Genomic DNA, 16,645 nt, shown 5'->3' on the forward strand with positions numbered 1-16,645 from the left:
CTTCTAATTTCCTGCCATCACTTACCAGTTGAAGACTCTCTTTAGAAGAAATCTCGCTCTCTCCAAGTGCTTGATCGTTTAGATGAAGTACACGATCGTGTAGGAAAAGGGCAGCGATCTTCTATACGATCGTTTAGTAAAAGCTCAACGCTAGACGATCGTTTAGTACAAGGTAGGCGATCGTTTAGAAGATGGTGCACACATGTAAGCGATCGTGTAGTAAATGTGAGCTATCGTATAGTCTCTCAATTTACTAAGTGATATGCAGCAAACACTTTTTTGAGCAATTAATCGCGTGTTCTTTGCAAAATGAAAACAATTTTCATTTTATTCTTCAGTTCGAAAACCAATTGGAACTTCCCACTAACGCACATTTACGAAGAAAACGACGTCCAATTATCCTATAATTGTCCAATTAAAAAATAATAAATATAATCATATTATATTCATTAACCAATAGTTTAATATCATATATCAACCATAGTGTTTTCTCCTGCACTAGATATAAATCATATTTATATCCATTTTCCTCCAATTAATGTATCTCATACATAAAGTCAATCATATCATATATAATTAACCAGTTCAATCATATCATATATAATCAAACTCCCTCTTATCAATTTTAACATTTCAATCTGACCCAAAAACTGATTCTCAACTTGAATCCATTGAGCTACCAAGGAGACCTTATGAACCAATGGTTCGAAGCTTCAATGGTACGTGAATAGCTGACTAAACTCTTTAGCCACATGATCCACCATCCATTAACTGCCAGACATTCCACCAAAGACCGACAGCTGAACTCTCCTTACCACAGATATATTTCTGTGTCCATCGGATATAACCAATCAACAGTACGATAACCCTTCACAGATACTCATAAGTACAGCTAGGCCAATTTACCATTTTTCCTCTGTAGTTATATCTAACTCCTTAAGTATCTTTGATCCCTCTAATAAACAATACAACATAGTCCTACTATGTGTGGACACCTGTCGGGCCATGAGAAGGTGTGTGGCGCCACATCGTTCAAGCCCCGGGATCAAACCTTAAGGGAGTAATCTATCTACTTACCCCTGCTTCGGGGAATGAGCGAATTCCATCTTGTGTAGCTGAGTTCCTAGCTCCCAAATCAGACAAATCCCCAAAATGGTAGGTTTGAGTCGGCGACTTGGCCACTCACACCCATGCAAATCAAAGGACCGCCTTTAAAGGCAGGAGTTCCCAACTCACTCAGGATTGAGGTCATGTTACCTATGGTCATCCTAGTGAAGTGAAGTCTCTGTCATGAATGGCATTATATAACGAGACGTTAACACTTTGTGGTCAGGTCTTATACAAACTCTTTGTATGGGATGCCCCCGCTCGCATGTCCCCACACGAATGATCAGGATCAGACCATCTGTAGCAAGTCACAACACTTATAACTATTCTACAAAATGGGCCGCATCCGTAGCGTTACCAGGATAAGGTTTTCCTCCTATATCCATATACTACAGACTGTTTTGGTTAACACTTAAGACATGATCCACTTGTATGTCACCACATACATGCTTTAGTTACATAAGGATAACCATGGATTTTAGTTTATGGGTTTGTGGTAAAGAAAATAAAACATCCAATGTTCAAAGTCAAATAGTGAAGAAAATATCATATATTATACATCACAAGCGTTCATACAAAAGTGTGTTTACAAACTACAGGACACGAGACTATAAGGCATCATCCCCAACACAAGGAGGATTATGCTAACCATCTGAGAATATTATTGCAGACACTGCGAGAAAAGCAGTTGTATGCCAAATTCAACAAGTGTGGCTTATGGCTAGATCAAGTAGGGTTTTTAGGGTATGTAGTTTCTGCAGTTGAAGTTAGTGTAGACCCTCAAAAGATGGAAGCCATAGAAAATTGGAAAAGACTCACCAATGTGTTTGAGGTACATAGCTTCTTGGGCCTCTCAAGTTACTATAGGCACTTTATGGAGGGTTTCTCGAAGATAGCCCATCCACTACCGAATCTGACCAGAAAGGATGTAAAATTTGAATGGTCCTCTGATTGTGAACAGAGCTTCCAAGAGTTGAAGCAAAGGTTAGTTTTAGCGTCCAACTTACACTACCCACTCTAGGTGGAGAATTTTTTATTTACTGTGATGCGTCCCGGTGAGGACTAGGTTGTATGTTAATGCAGAATGAGAAAGTGGTAGCTTATGCTTCTCGATAGCTAAAGAAGCATGAATGTAACTACCCCACTCATGATTTGGAGTTAGCGGCAATTGTCTTAGCCCTAAAGATCTAGAGGCATTATTTGTTCGGGGGAGCGTTGTCGTATATTCACTGATCATAAGAGTTTGAAGTACATTTTTTATCAGAAGGAGCTAAACTTGAGGCAAAGAAGATGGATCAAATTGATCAAAGACTATGACTGTTCGATTGAGTATCACCCTGGTAAGGCCAATGTAGTAGCTGATGACTTAAGCAGGAAGTCGACAGGGTCTAAAGCTACTGTTTGTTCAGTAAGAGAAATGTTGATCCAAGAATTCAGGAATTCCAAAGCGACTCTAACAGTCGAACAAACAGGTTGATTGTTAGTTGCATTCCAGGTACGATCCACCTTAATGGATGAAATTATATGCAAAAGTTGAAAGATCTTAACCTCCAGGCAGAAGAGGTGGGTAAAGGACTAAGAACTGATTTCCAAGTAAGGGCAGATGGTGCTTTCTTGAAGGAAAATAGATTGTGTGTGCCAAATATGTTACAGCTTAAGCAGGCCATAATAGAGGAGGCACACAGTTCAGCTTATGACATGCATCCAGGTAGCACCAAGATGTACAGGACTTTGAAGAGATCGTATTGGTGGTCTGGGATGAAGAAAGAAATAGCCGAATATGTAGATTGATGTCTAATATGTCAACGGATGAAACTTGAGAGGCAGAGACCCACAGGATTACTTAACCCGCTCCCAGTACTCGAGTGGAAGTGGGAACATGTAACGATGGATTTCTTGTTTGGATTGCCTAGGATGCCCTCAGGATATGATGGAATCTGGGTAATAGTTGATTGGTTAACCAAGACAGCTAAGTTTATACTAGTAAAATTTACTTTTACCTTGGACCGGTTGGCTAAGATGTACATGGATAAGATAGTTAGCCAGTTCAGAGCTCCAATGTTGATAGTATCAGATCAGGATCCAAGGTTAACCTCAAAGTTTTGGCCTAGTTTGCAAAAGGATTTGGGTACTAAGCTATATTTTAGTACAGCTTTTCATCCATAGACAGATGGCCAATCAGAGCGGACAATACAGACACTGGAAGACATGCTGTGAACATGTGTTTTGTAATTTAAAGGAAGTTGGGATACGCAACTGCCATTGATTGAGTTTGCGTATAACAACAGTTATCACTCAAGCATAGGTATGGCTCTGTACAAAGCATTGTATGCAGGACCCTGGTATTTTGGAATGAAATTGGGGAACGGAAACTGTTGGGTCCAGAATTGGTGCAGCATATGTTGGATACTGTGAAGCTTATCAAGGAAAACTTGAAGACAACTCGAGACAGACAGAAAAATTATGTTGATAAGCAAAAGGAGAGATCTAGAATTTGATGTTGGAGACCAAGTATTCCTTCAATTATTTGCATGGAAAGGTGTACTTAGGTTTGGAAGAAAAGGGAAACTGAGTCCTTGATACATCGAACCCTACAAGATTATAGAACGAGTTGGCTCGACAACATATAAATTACAATTACCTCTGGAGCTAACAGTATTCATAATGTGTTCCATGTGTTGATGTTGAGAAAATATATACTTGATCCTACGCATATACTAGTAGAACAACTGATACAGCTCAAGGAAAATTTGTTGTGTGATGAAGAGCCGATTCAGATCTTAGACAGGAAGGAATAGGTACTCAAGAACAAAACTATACCTTTAGTGAATGTATGGTGGAACAACCATGGTGTTGAAGAAGTGGCATGGGAATCCGAGGAGCAAGTAAGGAAGAAGTATCCTCAATTTCTCAAATGATATCTTCAGGTAAATTTCAAGGACAAAAATTCTTTTAAGAGGTGGAAAATTGTAAAACCTGAACTTACTTTCCCTTTTTAATTATGTTTATTGTTGAGTTTAGTAAAGTAAGGGGGGGTTAAATATTTAAGTTACTTTGGATTGTTGGAATTGGGTAAAGGATAAGTTTTGAAGAAGGAAAATGTTTAAGTATGGGAAACTTGGCTCTCAGGTACTTTTAAGCTAGCCTTACAAAAAGAAATGTTGGCGAAGTGTTAGTTCTAAAAATGGTGGCTGAGAATCGAGTAAGCATAAGGCAGGCATCGAGTAAATGCCATCGAGCATCGAGTATGTGCGATTGAGGAAGGATCATGCATCGAGCAGCCATCGAGCATCGAGTTTTCCATCGAGTATTCTCCAGAATACCATTGAAATTCCCATCGAGTAATTACCCATTTCCATCAAGTTTTTCTATCGAGTATTGAGTTTGCCCACAACGTTCAACTTTAAACTTTTCTTTTATTTTATTCGAACAGATGGCTTAATCTGGGCCCTTAATCTCCACTAGTGGGTGAGGTGGCTTAAGGAGATTTTGTGCACAAGATTGGGCAGTAGTATAAAAAGAAAAGGGAACTTCAAGAGCTCAATTTGGATGATTCCTTTGAGAAAATCAAGCGATCTATGTACCGTTGGAAAGCTCGGTGAGTCTAGTTTCTAAAACTGAGCCATTGGATGGAAGTTCTCACCAAAAAGAAGGTCGGAGAAGGAAGAAAGAGGCAAAGGTTTATTTTCGGGCATTTCTGGGCACTCGACGAAGAATCTTAGATCTAGGCCGAACCACATGAAATTTCAAGCTGAAATTTTAAGGTAATATTGTTGTCATCATTAAAATTATGTTTGTATAAGGAATTTTTGTTAGATAAGGTCTGGGGTTTGAGTTACATATTTTGGAAATTAAACCTAGAATTTCTGAACAAGTAGGAAATTTGTGGTTTAGGTCTATTGAGGAAGATTTAAAGCCCCAGATCAAACCACAAAAATTTTTATGCTAAAATTTTGAGGTAACATTGCTAACAAAATTCTGAGCATGTTTGAAAAAGGAACTTTCTTAAAATGAATTATGGTTTTCGAGTTATTAACATTAGAAGCTGAATCTAGAATTTGTTGGACGAACATGCAATTTCTTGCTAAATGTGAGCTTGGTTTAAAAAGAGTAGTCTTAAAAAGGAGACCAAGGTAGCAGCTAAATTTCTTATTCTTATGTATAGGAGCAACGTCCATTGGAGAAGTCTACCAAGCCTAAGAAAAACAAGCCTAAAGACCTGTGAGTAACTAAATGTCTTCAAAAATGTATATGTAAAAGGTCATGCGTTCCAAATGAATTTCATGCTAAAGTTTATGAGTTTTACAACAAACTAAAGTTTATACCTATGATTTTAAAGATTTCATAGTATTTCTTAAGCATGATGTTTTAGGCTATTTAAATAAGTTTTGCTAATTCTATTGCATGTCAAGATTGAATGCTAAGTATTGTAAAAGCTAAATGTTTATATTTCGTGAAGCATGCGTGTTAAATTGTGACAATGCTCTTATGGTTAAAGCTAGGTAAATGCTATGTCCAAAGTTTTATTTACACATGTTTTCTATGAATGGTACAATTCTAGTATGCCAGACGCCGAAGGTATAGAAGGTATCTAAGGAAGTACCTAAGGTGTTGATGATACTTAGTATACTCCTCGTGTACGTAGGTAGTTCAGTATGAGAGGCCGAAGTATGGGTCTCCTGGCCACATTTATTATAATGGGACTGAAGTATGGGTCTCATGGCCATGAATGGACGATGGAAGCTTGAGCTACGAATGCTTGTTCTCAACTAAGGTTTGATAATATTTACGATTTTGATGCTATGTTTTATGTATGTTACTACGTAAGTTGCTTGAGACTAATTTCAGCATGTTTACATGTTTATTATGTGTATGGAGTGCTCGAGACGAATTATTTTTCTATGATTCACTCACTGGGCAACTAGCTCACCGTTTCAAATGTTTTCTTTTACCAGATAGCGGTTAGATTCTCCGAGGTTGAACCCACTGTTGCTTGCCACTCCAGACTCGGCTAGGAAGGAGAAATCTTAAGTTAAAGCTTGTAATTAATGTACACATGTTTGTGAGAGAAGTTTTGGACTAGTGGATTTTGTTTTTGGGACCCATGTATCTATTCTTGTGTTGTTTTGATGGTTTGTTGTCATTTCTGAGTTGTAACTAAGTTGCTTTTGCTGGTTAGAGTCATAGATTATTGTATCGCTAAGTCATAATTGCATAACAAGGTTTTAGATAGGTTATATCGGTAAGTTAGGCAGTAAGTGCTGGCAAGTAAATCGGTAACTCTACCGTCACATCCTCTTATGGGTTAACAGGGTAATCCGAGAGGGGGTGTGACACCCTATGAAATTTAGGGCACCAACCCAACAGTTTGACCATTTGAAATAAGCAAGGTGAATGAACCAAACTACTGAACCAAACCAGGTTTCACTGAACCAACTAGGTCAACCAAACACGTGGACCGAAACTAACTAAACTAAACAAACTAGGCTTGATCAAACCAGTCTGTGATCAGATTGAACCGGTTGAGTTTCACGATTACACTATTTTAAACCTATTGCTAATGCTACCAAATTTTAGTAGTATTAGTTCGATAATTTGTAAATTTTATTTAATTGTGGACCTTGACAAATTCATACCATCACACCTCAATACAAGGCTGAACTTGTGTTGATGTAGATTTTATGTGGATGTGGTCCGATCTATAGTGTGTGATCCTTTGAATGCGTGTGCTTGACTTTGGGAAGCGGAACACGTGATGAAAGGTAGAGGATTCTCCCTAGGCTCTTTGGATTATAGAATTGCTTATCTTCACAAATGAACAGAACTCCTCTAGGCTTGTGGACCTGGCCCTTCGGCCTAATTAATCGTGGGCCAGATGGCCATATTAAGCCTATTAGTAGCTTAATTTCCACTACGTTATGCCCTTTTTAGGTTGTTGTACATGTACATTAGGCGGGTTCTTATCCTAACCTCCCCATTTACCTAACTTAAAGAGAGCTAACGTGATTTTGAGTAATCGTTCTTTTATTTTTTTTCTTTAACTCCATTGAGTAGTTTTGTTGGCCAGACAAACCCAAATGTAAACTCTGGTTACATATCGAACTCATCAACTCTTAACTTGGGCTCGTGGTTTGATTTTGCGGGGAGGCAAATGAAGGAAAATTAGACTAAAATGGAGAATAAAGAGAGAATAAGAAGAAACTTCTTATATTGGGTGCTTGGTCACTTTGCTCAACTGGAGCTTGCTTACTCATAAAGGTTGGAAAACATTTTCATTGGGCCATTTGGATCGAGGTTTTCTCAATACCAGGATGTCTGAGAATTATATGTTTAGAAATAAAATTGATGCTATCAGAATTTTGTGAACAAAATTTGTGTTTGTGTTTAATTTATGAAATTAAACATCAAAATCTTATTAAAATTGTAATAGATTAATAATTTTAATAATAAATAATATTCAATATATCAATAAAAAAATTAATTAATGAACGTCATATTAATCATAATCTAACACTTAATCATTTTTATTATTAATTAAGCTCAACATTAGTAATTTTACTTGTAATTAAATAAAATAAGAAAATATATTTAAATGGACAATATATCATATAAAAGGTGAAGAAAATGAGATAAAAATATTATATATTAATAAAGAATACTAAAAAATATTTTGTAAATATGATATGTTAATAATGAATGGAATAATAAAAAATAATCAAAATATATAATTAACTTCTTATAAATAATCAGTGATGATTATATATTCATAATGAATGATAAAATTAAAATTAATCTCCATAAATTACTCTATCAGTAAAAAAAAACAATGAAGTAATAAATTACTATTATTGAAAATGAAGTTTAATACTAATTAAATTTAACTAATCCTAGTTTACTAATTAAATATATTTAAGATATTATTAGTTAATAAATTAATAATTTATTTAAAAAAATAATTCCATTCATTTACTAATTTTTATTATAAAAATAAATCAAGTAAATATTTTAATATATCATTATNCATTTACTAATTTTTATTATAAAAATAAATCAAGTAAATATTTTAATATATCATTATTGATTTATTAAAATAAATACTTATACATTTTTGTTAAATTAATATTAATTAATTATACATTTTTGTTAAATTAATATTAATTAATTAGTTAATTAGTTAACTATATTAAAAGTGAAATTATATGTAAAATGAAAAACAAATAGAGAGGGGAAAAGAGAAAACTCATAGTTTTAGAAGGAATAGAAAACCCTTATATGTGAGAAATGAAAATGTAAAAGGGTGAAAACTGTGAAACAAACATAAAAATTGGATACCTATGCCAATTTCCATGCAAAAAGCCTACCAACCAAACGGCCCAGGATATCAAAAGAAGACTAGAGATTTCTAGTAAATGACATAGAAAAAATTAATATCCAGAAAAGTACATAATCTCTACGTATTCTTACAACCTTTTCATATTCCAAAAAGTTACATAGAAAAAAAAAGTATATCGAAAAGTTCTAACTTTCCATTAGTTCAGTGGAGATTGCTAAGGTTATTGCCCTCTATAAAGGTGTTTCTAAAGCTTTGGAAGCTGACATTTACCCTCTAAAGGCTTAGACTGATTCTTTGATTCTATGGAGCATTCTGACATGCTCATCTCGGTATTCTGTATTTTATGAATTTTCGGTGTGCTTTATATTGTTGTGGAGCTTTTGCAGGTTTCTATTTCACTAAATACCCCTACAATTATGTAGCTCATGAACTTGCTTCTCACGCTCGAAGATCTCGAATGTCACCAATTTGGCTAGAAAATCATCTCCCATGAGTGGACTCATTTTGTAACCGTTGTTTTTCTTAGTTTTATTTATTTTCGATGTATTCTAAAAAAATGGAAATTAAAAATAACATTTAGACCATTTTGTCTTCTAATATGATCTCCTAAGTTAACATAGAATCCTACCTCATTAACTTGTGGTTAACTATCACATAACTTGTACACCTCGTCAAATTAATTTGTTGTTTTCATTATTATTTAATTGGGAAATATTTCCCCAATAACATATAATCTTTTCCACCGCCATCTCTATAATCTCTCACCTCTCCTCTTTACATCTAGCTCTTTATTTGCTAACAAAGAAAATTAAATACTTACAAAAAATTTACACACAAATCTTTTAACCACTAGGAGATAATGAATGAGATTTACAAGGTTAAAAATTAAGAGTAAAAGTTGAAAGAAAAAGAAAAAGAAAATGTAGTCCTATAAAAGCAATAATCCTAGGTGGGGAAGTGGAGCAATCAGAGATTTGTTCCATTACCCTCTCTTGAATGAATAAAATTGGAATTAGATTATTGAAAACGCATTGGAATTAAATTAGTAAGTGAAATTAAGAGGTGGGGATATAATTAATTAAATGAATAATTATAAGGGTTAGCTATAGCGATGAGAAAAAAGGTAATTAGCAAAATGACAAATCTCTCTCATGCAATACAAACAATGACACATCTTTCGATTCAAACGCCTTTAAATTCTCAAAGCTGTCAACTCTCTCTGTTTATTTTAAGACCTTTCGTCTCTTTCTTTACTTCTATTCTCTCTATTTCAATCCTTCTCTCTCTCTCTCTCTCTCTCTCTCTCTCTCTCTCTCTCTTCCTTTTCCCTCTCTTCATATATCAATTACTCCTTATATCTTATGTTTAGCTTTCAGCCTCACCATTGATCCAAAAAAAACCAAGAAAAAAATTTCTTTACAAATCCATGGGAAAGTTGTTAATCATTCTTCTCAATCTCTTGATGTTCCTTGGTTGCTTCGCAGCCATTTCTCAAGCCCAATTGAAATTTGGATTCTATGCTCGATCTTGTCCTCCGGCGGAATCCATTGTCCGTAGAGTCGTAAACAACGCCGTTCAAAACAATGCCAACATGGCCGCCGTATTACTCCGCCTCCACTTCCATGACTGCATCGTCGAGGTAACTCCTCCAAAAGCGCACTTAATATTAAGTATACTTTTCTTTTGAAAGTCATTCCAGTGAGCTGGTTTTTATAGGGTTGCGATGGTTCAATCTTAGTCGACAACGGGCCGAGGTCGGAGAAACTTGCTTTTGGGCATCAAGGGGTGGGGGGTTTTGAAGTAATAGAGAGAGCAAAGAGTGAATTGGAAACACAATGTCCAGGAGTAGTTTCTTGTGCTGACATAGTGGCTATGGCCGCAAGAGATGCCATTCTAATGGTAATAACTATTGGAATTTTTCGCACTTAGCCTTACACAACTCATTATATTATCCTATCATAATTTACTACACGTCAAACTCTTTTTCGTGTGTTGAAAAATAAGATGCATCCAAATACTGCTCGATTTTTAAATTGTTTAAGGTTATTACAGGCAAATGGACCGGAGTACGAGGTTCTGACTGGTCGGAGAGACGGTAGGGTTTCGGATGTTTCTCTGGCGGATGATCTGCCGGATGTGAGTGATTCAATTCAAGTTTTGAAGAAGAAATTTGCTGAGAAAGGGATGACTGACAAGGACTTGGTTTTACTCACTGGTACATATTTCTCTCTCTCTCATGCACGTTTGGTGATATTAAGGTGGTTGGAAAGCCAAGACATATGAGTTTACTTTCCTACCTCATTCAATAATCATCCTCATACATTTTTTCATCTCCAACATATTCCCATCCTTTATTAGAAAAATATACAACATATTCCCTACTCTTTTCGATAATTAGGTCATGTTAACCTATTTATGGAAAATTTTTTAGCGCCTATAAGAAATTTTTATACTATCTTTATTCATTATAGTTTCATGATAGTAGCATTTAAGAATAATAATGTGAGCTGTGAAATCTATAAAATAAATTAATATTTCATTTGATAACGTGTCAAATTATAGATACGAATAATAAATACTATTATAGTTTTAAGTTTTTTTTAATATACTAAAAATGTTCATCTGGGTAATTTCATAGAAATTGTTAAAGGTCGTTGATGTTCATGTGCTATAAAAGTGTTAATATAATTAAATTTTCCATAATTTCTTTGTTTACTTTTTCTTTATTGAGAAATTATTTCTTTTGATAAGTGTAGTGTCATAGTTTTTCATTTTATAGTTTTAAGAGCTCGACTGAAATATGATTCCCTTTTCTTTTATTTCTTTTCAAAAATATTTGTCCCATGATAATTTTTTATTGGCCAACTGTATGATTGTAGTTAAAAATTTTCTTTAGTTTTAATAAATTTAAAAATTTTAAAAGATTAAGATCCAACTTAAGAATTACTCCATTGGTGATTATACATATTCAATCTTCTATTTTTTTTTTTATTTTTCAATCCCACACATACAAATATTTTTGTACACAAAATGATTTTTTGCTAAAGAATGTAAAGTGCAAAGAAAACTAAGTTTGTCAAAACATTGAAGAGGGCACATAAATGGCAAAACCAAAACCTACTTTTCCATTTATGATTGGGAAGCCTTGTTAGGTCCAACTGCAATATATATATATATATATTATAATATATATATATATATATATATATAATATTATGGGTTCTTTTTAAATATAATTATAATGTACATTTTGATAGGGATGATTCATATTTCCTACTTTTATGTGCTTTTAAGTTATTACATAGGAATAGGATTCTAAACTATTCTTCATTTAATTTACTAAAGTAAACATACCCTATTTAAGAAATATCATATGTATTATCTTTGATTTCATTAAACTTAAACATGGGTTTTCTTTTCTTTTTCCTTTTAAAGTAATTATGGTTATTTTATTTTCTTGTTCGGTTTTTAAACTTTTAAATTTCGTGTTTTTATTAGATTTTAATGATGATCTAAATTAGAAAACTTAAAAAATTTAGACCTTATTTGATAACTATTTGATCTTTTTTTTAAACAAAATACGTTTTCTTACCTTTTCTTTCTAATAGTTTTAATCTATTCTAAGAAATACACACTTAAAGAAAATTCATTTTTTTAATTAATATTGAAAACTTGGTTTGAATTTTGAAAATATCTCTTAAAGTTTGATATAAAAAAATTGTAGATAAAAGTATATAGTGTTTATAAATTTATATTTAAAAATTAAATTGTTACTAAATAGGGCGGGATCAAACTTTTAACCAATTTAGAGATACAAATAGTAGATTTAATTTTAATCCAACTAATTCTTGACTCTTTAGAAAACTTATTTGGGTCTTTTTGGAACTATTATGGTATGTTCTACATGTTGACACAAATATTTTAAATATTTTATTTTTGCTCTTGACTATAAACAGAAAATTTTAGTGATTGTTATTAATTAATTTATAGCATACCTACTATTATTAAACATTTGAGAAAGATACATCTTTTCTTTATTAATTTATTTGATGAGTTGGTGTTTAATTACATAGCCAACATTTAAAGCCATGTGCAATTTATAAGTGTTGAGTCTTGAAATATTTTAAATGTTTTTGTTAAATATAATGAAAATTAACAACAGTAGCATTTTCTACTCAGCAAAAATATAAAATACAAAATATAAAATATCCAAAATTTAAAAAAAATAATAATAATTGAGTGCCTTTTTGTTCCACTCATCTTTGTATAGTTCATCCAAATGTCTAACTACAAGTTGTTATACAACAAATTTTTATTTTTAAAAATAAACATATCTTTCGGAAGATGCATGGTGATGTGTGTAGTATTGACTACACCAGTATAGCATCGATTGCACTAAATATTATTATTAAGAAAGTAAAGGAAAATAGATTGGATTTAATCTCTTTTCTTGCCCATGTTTTTGAAAAACCAATGTGTACAAGTAATTAATAATTGCATGTCTTGCCATGTTCATTGAAGAAAAGAGAAGTTGTTTTCTTTTCTTCTAAACCACTCAATATAGAAAATTCAAAGATAAATATCATAACATATATTTATGTACAACTAATTGCATAAAGTTGTGAATGTTGTACAATATGCAAAATCCACCATATCTTTTTCTTCAATTCAATTTTAAAGCAATCCCACTTGTAAAATTTGAGGTACCTTATAAGCTTAGTAACCATATATAATATAATTAAATGAAAAATGAAAATCAAAAAGACAAAAAAAAAAAAAAAAAAAAAAAAAAAAAAAAGAAAAGAAAACAGCTGGTACATGTCACATGGGATTCTCCAAAACAATCACGGATTTAACTTTGTTAATTTCTTCTAAGATAAGGTTGTCATTTTTTTATTCTTATTTTTCTTTTTTCTAAAAAGTTTCATTTTGTTTTTGTTCGGTTTTGATTCTTATACTTTCAAAAACATATATTTTAGTTCTTAAAATTTTAAAATATTTATTTTTAATCTTTAACATGAGTTGAACAAGATAAAATTGAAATAAAATATCAACCATCAATATATCAAAATAAAATTTTTAAAAATATTTAGAGATTAGAGGAATGTTTTTGGGAGTTTAAGGATAAAAAAAGAACAAGATTGAATGTCGAGGACAAAGTTAAAAATGCATGTAAATCACTTTGAAAAAGTTGCCTCTTAGAAAGACGAATATTTGATGGCCCGAATCTCCAAGTGACATAGATTGATAAACATTGGTCTTGTTTGTTCTGAAACATGTATTTTCCTTTTTCCTTTGTCTTTATTAGGAAAAGAACTTTTAATTTCACTATTTAAAATGTCACAATGTAATAAAATATCTTTAATTTCTTACTCGTGTACGACACGTCTCGTGAGTACATGAGACTATACGATTAAGCCATTTGATCTACTTTTTCTCTCTTTACACACATTTATTAATTAGGTTAGGAGTTGTGTATTTTTTTTTGTCCTTATATACACACTTGGAGATTTGTGCATTTTAACAAGTATAAGTTCAAATTTTTTTAAATTTTATTATTATTTTTTTCCTTAACAAAGTTAGAGTTGAATAATCAAACATTTATGTAGATAGTTTTTGCTTGTGACAATTAATAAATATATGGTTTCACATGAATAACTTGTCCCTTAAACTTGAATTATATACAAATATACAACTTACGAATCACAAAGATATATCTTATTTAAATTAAGATTGTGTGATTTGATATTAGATACTTGAGTCTATTTTTAAGATGTGAGTTTGCTTATCTTAGAGACTATGGGGCGTTTGGGACAAGGATTATAATAATCATCTCTTATTACCGTAAATACTATTTTTTAGTCCCCAATTAGTTACACTCAAAACTATTTTAGAACTCTTATTTGTTACGATATTTACTATTTGTTACAATTTTTATTATTTTATATTCATCATCTTTTTATTTTTTACTATAGTATTTACTATTTCGTTCTCAAACTAAAATAATTTAAACCTCAAACACATATTATTATGGCCCAAATAAAAATAATTTACACTCTGAATACAAACTATTATAAACTAACTATAATAACCAACTCCTTGTCTCTAATGCCCCCTGTGTGTTTTACTTTATATCTTAACGGATTTGAGGCATGGACCTACAAACTTTCTTAGATTTTCTTAAAACTAGGTTCAAATATAAATAAGATTAATATTCTAGATTCAAGAAGACACAAGGTAACTGCAATGAGTAGTACTTTCAGGTTTTGTCTCTTAAACTTAAATCATATACAAACATATAACCTACGGAGCCAAAAAGACATCTTATTTAATATGTGATTTGAGATTAGGTAGCAAGTCTATATTTAATATGCGAGTTTGCTTATTTTAGAAATGGTGTATTTTACGTTACATCTTAACCGATGGGAGGAATGGACTTACAAACTTTCCTAGATTTTTGTAAAACTAGTTTCAAATACAAATAAGATTATTAATATAGATTGATCATGCAGACACAAGATAATTACTATGGACAATGCTTTCAAGTCTAATAATTGAGTGTGTAATAACATTTTTAAGGAATTACAAATATAATAAAATCTATTCGTGATAGATTCTATCACCGGTAAACTCGTATTAGTGATAGACTCTATCGCTAATAGATTCTTTTTAGTCATATGATCTATCACTAATATACTGCTTCAAATTTTGCTATATTTTACATTTTATTGCAACGTGCTATATTTGCTAATATTTTGAGTTTGATTACTATATTTACTACATCTTCTTATTTAAAATGTCTATAGTATTAATCATTCGTTAATGTCTTAAATTGATTTTAGTTACATGATGATGTATTAGACACGAAATTGAAAATAGGTTTTATATGTTTTTTATCATTAATATGCAATCTTGAAATTTAATCTTTAGAATATTCCAAATTTCATATACCAAAAACAAATTTATAATCTGAATCCTTTCATAACTTTTTTATTTTTGTAAATGGTATCATTGAAATCTCAGTACAAAAGTTAATCCTCATACAATCTTCTCTACAGCGGCTCACACAATCGGAACCACCGCATGCTTCTTCATGGAAAAACGGCTCTACGACTTCTTCCCGGACAGCAGCGGCAGATCGGACCCGGACATAAACCCGACATTGCTGTCGGAGCTAAAGTCGCAATGCCCTCGAAATGGCGACGTCAATGTCCGCCTTGGCATCGACCGTGGCAGCCCCCGTACCTTTGACATCAACATTCTTCAAAACATAAGGAATGGCTTCGCCGTCCTCGCCTCCGACGCTCGACTAAATGACGACCCGTCGACCCGAGCCGTCATGGACTCATATTTCAGCCCACTCGCCCCCATTCTAGGCCCATCGTTTCAAGATGATTTTGTCAACTCCATTGTGAGAATGGGTCAAATTGGGACTAAAACTGGCTCTCGAGGAGAGATTCGAAGGGTTTGTTCTGCTTTTAACTAAGGGTAAATTATTCACTTTGAAAAAGGTATAATATATGGGGAGAATTTATATGTGATATGATGAAGTTGGGTATTTGTGTTTTTGTAAGTAATGTTTTTTTTTTTTTTTTAATTAATTGGATTTCTTTCTTTCGGTTTGGTTTTAGAGTTGTTGGGATTGGGAATAATATTTGGAAATGGGTGATACAAAATATATATTCTACTGTGATTTGAATATATGTAAATCTTTTACGCTTTAATGATTATTGACTAAGGCTTGAATAATCTTATTTAAGATTAAGGATTGTTTTGTTATGATTTTTGGATTTTGATATGTGATTTTTTTTTTTTAACTTGGTATTATTTTGTTTCAATCAACTTGTATATGTGTTCTAATCCATACATGTAAAAACATTATGTTGTTATAAAGTTATCTTGAAAAATTATTTGAAAAATTAATTGTGAAAGGCTAGAATAGGATTTGGAAATTTATAGATTAACGAAAAGAATCAATCTTGACCCTAACTTATTTTGATTGTGTCAATTTGGAACTTAAACTTTTAGTTTCATCAATTTTAATCCTAAATTTAAATAAGTGTTACAATTTATTCTTGAACTTTTAAAAATGTTGTAATTTTAACCATGTAAGAAATTCTCATTAGTATCGTTGAAAAAGTTTTCTCTTACATATGTATTTAATGAATTATATGATATATACAATTTGAAATTAAAACAAAAACG

The 16,645-nt window shown here is 32.2% G+C and overlaps 1 protein-coding gene across 1 annotated transcript; it reads left to right on the forward strand.

The window, feature by feature from the left end:
• Nucleotides 1–9,678: 9,678 nt before the first annotated feature.
• On the forward strand, nt 9,679–16,205 carry LOC120077578 (peroxidase 43). Its single transcript, XM_039031516.1, has 4 exons — nt 9,679–10,079; nt 10,157–10,339; nt 10,493–10,655; nt 15,499–16,205. Exons 1-4 carry the CDS (start codon nt 9,867–9,869, stop codon nt 15,924–15,926), a joined length of 987 nt encoding a protein of 328 aa, XP_038887444.1. The 5' UTR covers nt 9,679–9,866; the 3' UTR covers nt 15,927–16,205.
• The last annotated feature ends 440 nt before the right edge of the window (nt 16,206–16,645 follow it).

Source organism: Benincasa hispida, chromosome 5, assembly GCF_009727055.1.
Source record: "Benincasa hispida cultivar B227 chromosome 5, ASM972705v1, whole genome shotgun sequence".
NCBI classification, from domain to species: domain Eukaryota; kingdom Viridiplantae; phylum Streptophyta; class Magnoliopsida; order Cucurbitales; family Cucurbitaceae; genus Benincasa; species Benincasa hispida.

Coding starts and splice junctions, on each gene's coding strand:
- LOC120077578 (XM_039031516.1), top strand. CDS start 9,867: ATGGGAAAGTTGTTAATCATTCTTCTCAATCTCTTGATGTTCCTTGGT. Junction 10,340..10,492: donor CAAGAGATGCCATTCTAATG/GTAATAACTATT, acceptor AGGTTATTACAG/GCAAATGGACCGGAGTACGA. Junction 10,656..15,498: donor GGACTTGGTTTTACTCACTG/GTACATATTTCT, acceptor TCTTCTCTACAG/CGGCTCACACAATCGGAACC.